The sequence below is a fragment of the Heteronotia binoei genome, chromosome 9, assembly GCF_032191835.1.
Source record: "Heteronotia binoei isolate CCM8104 ecotype False Entrance Well chromosome 9, APGP_CSIRO_Hbin_v1, whole genome shotgun sequence".
NCBI classification, from domain to species: Eukaryota; Metazoa; Chordata; class Lepidosauria; order Squamata; family Gekkonidae; genus Heteronotia; species Heteronotia binoei.
The window spans coordinates 125642413-125648412 of record NC_083231.1 but is presented as its reverse complement, the minus strand read 5'-3'; the positions used below and the strand labels follow the sequence as shown (position 1 = coordinate 125648412).

The 6000-nt window shown below is 58.4% G+C and overlaps 1 protein-coding gene across 1 annotated transcript; it reads right to left on the bottom strand.

The window, feature by feature from the left end:
- Nucleotides 1-882: 882 nt before the first annotated feature.
- On the bottom strand, nucleotides 883-5312 carry SPR (sepiapterin reductase). The gene is made up of 3 exons (XM_060247224.1): nucleotides 4997-5312; nucleotides 2604-2894; nucleotides 883-2520 (listed from the first exon to the last, which is right to left on the bottom strand). The coding sequence occupies exons 1-3, from the start codon at nucleotides 5310-5312 to the stop codon at nucleotides 2330-2332; spliced, it is 798 nt and encodes a 265-aa protein (XP_060103207.1). The 3' UTR covers nucleotides 883-2329.
- Nucleotides 5313-6000: the final 688 nt, after the last annotated feature.

The window sequence follows — 6000 nt, the reverse complement described above, 5'->3', positions numbered from 1 at the left end:
TGGCCTGATCCAACATGGCTTCTCTTATGTTCTTATGTTCTTATGTCCTTCCTTGCTCCCCAGGAGAGATTCCGTCTCCAGCCCTTCTAGAGCTTCACAGCCATGCAGGAAGGAGGCACTTACTGTTGAGAGGTCTCCCCCGCCCCCTCCCCCCATTCCAGTCTCACATGCTGGTCATGAAGATGCCCCCGCTCGGAAAGGGCTTCTTTTTGTGCCTCCCCCCCACCCCCGCTTGCCTGTTCTCATCCTGCCTGCCTTGGACCTCCACTGGAGCCGGAGTCCATCCAGTGTGCAGCACGATTTCCAGGATTCCCAAATGCCAGGCATGGTCTTGCTATTCATGCGAAATCATTTGACCTGGTGTGCCAAGGCCTTTTGTGCACGGGTGGGCAGGTGGGGTAATCTCCCCTCAGCCGGCTTCTGATCCACCGAAACACAGAGCATGTCTTGGAGGGTGGAAAGTCCCTGGCTTTGTGTCTCCCCTCAGATAACCCCCGGGAGGACCCTCTGCCTGCATACAAGGCCCCTGTAATGCAATTCATGGGATGCAGCAGTGCCCCAGGGTGCATAACGGCACAGCCTCTGCTTTGCGGAGTCCCACAGCCTCCTACTTTGGTCTCCTCGCCTCTCCCAAGAGCTGCCCAGAAGCCTCGCTTCCTAAGGCCCACTCAGGATCCCCACTGCATTCCTCTGTGTGTGCGTGTGCAAACAGAACTGTAAGCGGTATGTTAATTTTAAAAGGCACCCCGTTGAAGAGAGCATCTGCTGAAATAGCAAAGTCCTGCCCAGACTTGACCTGCTAGCCCAGTTCTCACGCCTTGCATGCAAAGATGGATCTCTGGGCAAAAATAAATTCTACAATATAAAGAATGGGCAGACCACTGATTTGCAACATTTATTTCTGTGGGAAAGTTCAGAAGCATTCATGTCAGGGCTCGGAGGGCTGAGGACTGCGTGGTGAAGCAATCCAGCAGCCACAAGTGCCAGTCAGTAGAGGCTAACACAACGAAAGATGCAAGCTAGTGACCAATTTACTAAGAAATGTATAGAAACCAGTCCAAATATCCAAAACATGTACATTCAAGGCCCAAAGTAGTGCGGTGACAAGCCAATCGATTAAGTACTTGTTTCTTTACAGTCTTCATCAGACCTGGGACCAATATTGATTCAATTATATAGATTCTTTACCCAATTTTCAAAAAAGAGGGCTGCAGAGCGTCTCCAGCAGCAATTTCACATTGGCTACAGCTCAGTATGAGGCTTCTTGTGCTGTAGTCAATGTGAAATTGCTGCTGGAGACGCTCTGCATCCCTTTTTTGAAAATTGTGTAAAGAATCTATATAATTGAATCAATATTGAATGACTGACTGACTGACTATATAATTGAATCAATATTGGTCCCAGGTCTGATGAAGACTGTAAGGAAACAAGTACTTAATTGATTGGCTTGTCGCCACACTACTTTGGGACTTGAATGTACATGTTTTGGACATTTGGACTGGTTTCTATATACTTCTTAGTAAACTGGTCACTAGCTTGCATTTTTTGTTGTCTTATCCATTATAGTGACCTCTATCGGATTGTGTTCTAGTCAGTAGAGGCTGGCAGACAGTTTGGGATGGTCCAAGTGAAGAGTTCTCCCCTCTGGCCTTGCCCCCAAGGCCCCATTCGCACAGAGGGTGTCGACTGATTGGCGTCTGGGCTGCAATACTTCCACCTGTTGCCGAGACTCTGGGAAAGGAGGGGCCCCGGGAAGGGCAAAGGCTGGACAGCGGCCCCCCCAGGCCTAGCAGCAAAGAGCCTTCCACTGCCTTCACCCTCCCCACTGAGCAGGCCTCAGCCCCTCCCTCCCCTGGCACTCCCCTCGCTCTTGCGTGCCACCCCCAGAGACACCCCCCCCCAACGTTCCACAAAGCTTGCTGGAAAGGCCACAGGAAAGTCTGAGCATGCCCCCCCCCCCCAGGGATGAAGGCCTCAGAAGCAGGAGGCAAGGCCCCTCCCAACCGCTGACCCCTCCCCCCCAATAATGGCAGACGCCCCAACCTGATGATGGGGGCAGCACTCAGTCTCACCATTCCTCCCACAGCTGCTGTGCAGCTGCCCCTCGGTGAGGGATGTGAAAAATCAGTCCCTTCCTGTGCCCAGCTCACATCAGACCCCTTCCTTTCAGACAAGGGGGGAGGAATGTGAGAAGCCAGCCAGGCTCTGTCCAGGACGCTTTCAGCGCAGCCTGGAGAGAGAAACCCACAATGTTGGGCAGCAGCTGGACACGCCTTTTGCAGGCGCCAGAGCTGAGAGGGTGCCGGGGGCAGGCCAAGAGGCCGGCAGCTCAGACGTCGTAGAAGTCGATGTGCGCTCCCGACTCAAAGGTGTCCTCCAGGAGGAGGGCCAGCAGCTTCTGGGAGGAGGCCTCGCAGTCTAGCAGCTGCCCCTGCTCCTTCATGCGGAGGAACTGCTCGCGCATTTCCAGGTTGCCCGTCTTGGTGCGGGCCAGTTCTTGCATGTCGGTGTCCAGGGGCCCTGGGGACAGAGAGGACAATCACCAGGCTGCAGCAGGGACCAGGCAGGGGGGCAGCGGTGAGGGCCGGCACACCAAGGCTCACCTGGCGCATAGTTCAGCACTCGGACGTCTGGCTCCTCCACTGCAAGGACCTGGAACATCATGTCGCGGGCGGCCTTCCCGGTGCAGTAGAGGGTCCAGGAGTTGAAGGGCTTCAGGGCACAGAGGGAGGAGATGTTCACCACCGTCCGGCAGAAGCCGGGCTTTGCAGGGAAGGCTTTCAGGAAGCAGGAGGTCAGGCACAGTGCGGAGGTGACGTTGAAGTTCAGGTAGCTGTTGACTTCCTCGGGGCTGGTGAAGTCGACAAACGCTTTGGAAATATCACCGAGAGACGCTAGAAGAGGAGGAAGGAGAGACCTGTATGAGCAGGCCAGATCTGGGCCAGCACAGAAGCCTCATCTAGGAGAAGAAACATGACCCCACCGCCCACGGGGTTGAAGGAAGAAGAACTGAGATGGAACAACTGAGATGGTGACCCTCGACCCCTTCCAGCCAGACCAGGGCAGGTGCTCAAGCCAGGCAGGGCTGGTGGGAACCCGGAGCCAGCAATGATCAAGAGAGACATGAAGAGATCCAACGTGGAAGTACAGCTGAGGAGGACTGTGTGCTAGAAGGCGACGATGACATTGGATTGATATCCTGCCCTCCAATCTGAATTGCAGAGTGTCAGAGCGGCTCACAATCTCCTTCCCCTTCCTCCCCCACAACAGACACCCTGTGAGGTAGATGAAGATATTGGATTTATATCCCGCCCTCCACTCCGAAGAGTCTCAGAGCGGCTCACAATCTCCTTCCCCTTCCTCCCCCACAACAGACACCCTGTGAGGTAGAAGAAGATATTGGATTTATATCCCACCCTCCACTCCAAAGAGTCTCAGAGCGGCTCACAATCTCCTTTCCCTTCCCCCCCCACAACAGACACCCTGTGAGGTAGATGAAGATATTGGATTTATATCCCGCCCTCCACTCCGAAGAGTCTCAGAGCGGCTCACAATCTCCTTGACCTTCCTCCCCCACAACAGACACCCTGTGAGGTAGATGAAGATATTGGATTTATATCCCGCCCTCCACTCCAAAGAGTCTCAGAGCGGCTCACAATCTCCTTTCCCTTCCTCCCCCACAACAGACACCCTGTGAGGTAGATGAAGATATTGGATTTATATCCCGCTCTCCACTCCGAAGAGTCTCAGAGCGGCTCACAATCTCCTTTCCCTTCCTCCCCCACAACAGACACCCTGTGAGGTGGGTGGGGCTGAGAGAGCTCTCACAGTAGCTGCCCTTTCAAGGGCAATGGCTATGGCTGACCCAAGGCCATTCCAGCAGCTGCAGCTGGAGGAGTAGGGAACCAAACCCGGTTCTCCAGGTAAGAGTCTGTGCACTTAGAATCATAGAGTTGGAAGGGACCTCCAGGGCCATCTAGTCCGCCCCCCCCCCCCCGGCCGTTCAACAAGACAGGTGGGGAAGGGCCAAGCAAAGGTCTCTGCCTGAGCCGGGTGGTCCTCTCCTGCCGGTACTGCCCCCTGGAACACAAGACTGGCACCCCCCCAAATGGGCCCCTTGCAATGCTTCCATTCACCTTTACTCTGCTCCTGAGCTTAGCCAAGGCCAAACAGGGCGATTAGGAAACCCGCTGGAGTCACAGGACAGGCTGGCAAAGGTGGCAGGCCCAGCTGGGGAGCTCACCCAAGAGGAAGGGCCCAGCCAGCCTTCTGGACACCAGGTGGCCACCACAGGCCACAGCCCAGAGAAGCCACAGCTGCCGTCAGCACTGCCCCCCCCCTCCCTGGGGCAAACAGGCCGGCCCCAATTGGAGAAAGCTGGCCTGAGAAAGCCCACCTTTCAGAAACTCACGGTGGGGGGGGGGGCATTTTCATCTCCCTGGGAGCATTGCTGCAGGTTTGCAAGTCACCAAACTACACCCCCCGCCCCAAAAAAGGCACTTCCCAGGGAAGACACACAAGGTGGAACTGCTGAACGGCAACTCCTCCAGAAACCTGGTGCGGTTTGTTATCCCAGCTTGGACGGGGAGTTGCGACGCTTCGCTTGCCGGAATTCCCACGAGCTGGGAGGGGGAAAGCAGCCCTTCCCCTCCCCTCCCCGCCCAGGGCAGCCCGCTTGCCCAGCTTGGCCCGGCACCTCAGCGGGCGTCACCAGCCTGCTCCAGGTGGAGGAGGCGCCGGCACTTTTGAGGCCCTGCAGAAGGCAGCCGCTTCAGGCCCCGGCCTTGCCCCGTCCTCCTCTGGCGGGGGCGGTTCTTTCTCTCCCCCCCCCGCCCCCCATGCCGCTTGGGCTTCTCTGCACCCCACAGAGAGAGGAGGGGGGCGCTGCTTCCAGGGCTGGCCCTAGACTGTCTGCCCCCCCCCGCCCCGCGAGTGCCCCCAACCCCGCGCCCCAGCAGGCCAGCGCCCTAGGCAGTGGCCTCGCTGTGCGGCTCACCGGCGGCGTGCACGAGGAGGAGGCGCTGGAGGGCGCCGCCGGGGGGCAGGAGGGCGCGGGCGGCGGCGAGGAGGGCGGGCAGGGCGCGCGGCTCGGCCAGGTCGGCGGGGAGGGCGCGCACGGCCAGGCCCGGGCAGGAGGCGGCCAGCTGCGCCTCGAGCTCCCGCAGCCGCTCCGCCGAGCGCGCCACCAGCAGCAGCGCCGAGCCCGCCGCCAGCCGCCCCGCCAGCGCCCCCGCCACGCTCCGGCCCAGGCCCCGCGACGCCCCGCTCACCACGCACAGCGCCCGCCCCAGCCCCGGCCCCGACGACGCCATGCCGCCTCAAAGCCCGCAGCCCCGGGAAGCCCGCCCCCCTGGAAGGGAAAGAGGAGAGGAGGCCGGAGGGGGCGGATCCTAGAGGGGGAAACGGCGCTCCCCTCCCCCCCTCCTCCAAGGCGGCGGCGTGGGTGGCTGGGGGCTCTACCCAGCAAAGGGGGGCAGAGGGCCAGGGCCCCCTAAAAGAATCTGCAGCACCCCCCCCCCCCCCCCAGTCTTCCCTTTCACTGAAAGGGAATCATAGAATCCTAGAGTTGGAAGGGACCTCCAAGGTCATCTAGTCCAACCCCCTGCACACTGCAGGAAACTCACAAACACCTCCACCTAAATTCACAGGATCTGCATTGCTCTCAGATGGCCACCTAGCCTCTGTTGAAAAACCTCCGAGGAAGGAGAACCCACCACCTCCCGAGGAAGCCTGTTCCACTGAGGAACTGCTCTAATGGTCAGGAAGTGCTTCCTAATAGAATCCTAGAGTTGGAAGGGACCTCCAGGGTCATCTAATCCAACCCCCTGCACAATGCAGGAAACTCACAAATCCCTCCCCCTAAATTCACAGCATCTTCATTGCTGTCAGGTGGCCATCTAGCCTCTGTTGAAAAACCTCCAAGGAAGGAGAGCCCACCCCCTCCCAAGGAGGAAGCCTGTTCCACTGAGGAACCGCTCTAACGGTCAGGAAGTGCTTCCT

Bases quoted from the DNA above. Each gene is read 5' to 3' on its own strand.
- SPR (XM_060247224.1), bottom strand. From the start codon at position 5,312: ATGGCGTCGTCGGGGCCGGGGCTGGGGCGGGCGCTGTGCGTGGTGAGC. The intron at 2,895-4,996 runs GTGAGCCGCACA...CTCCTCTTCTAG, and splicing joins CCTCCTCGTGCACGCCGCCG to CGTCTCTCGGTGATATTTCC. The intron at 2,521-2,603 runs GTGAGCCTTGGT...CTCTGTCCCCAG, and splicing joins AGTGCTGAACTATGCGCCAG to GGCCCCTGGACACCGACATG.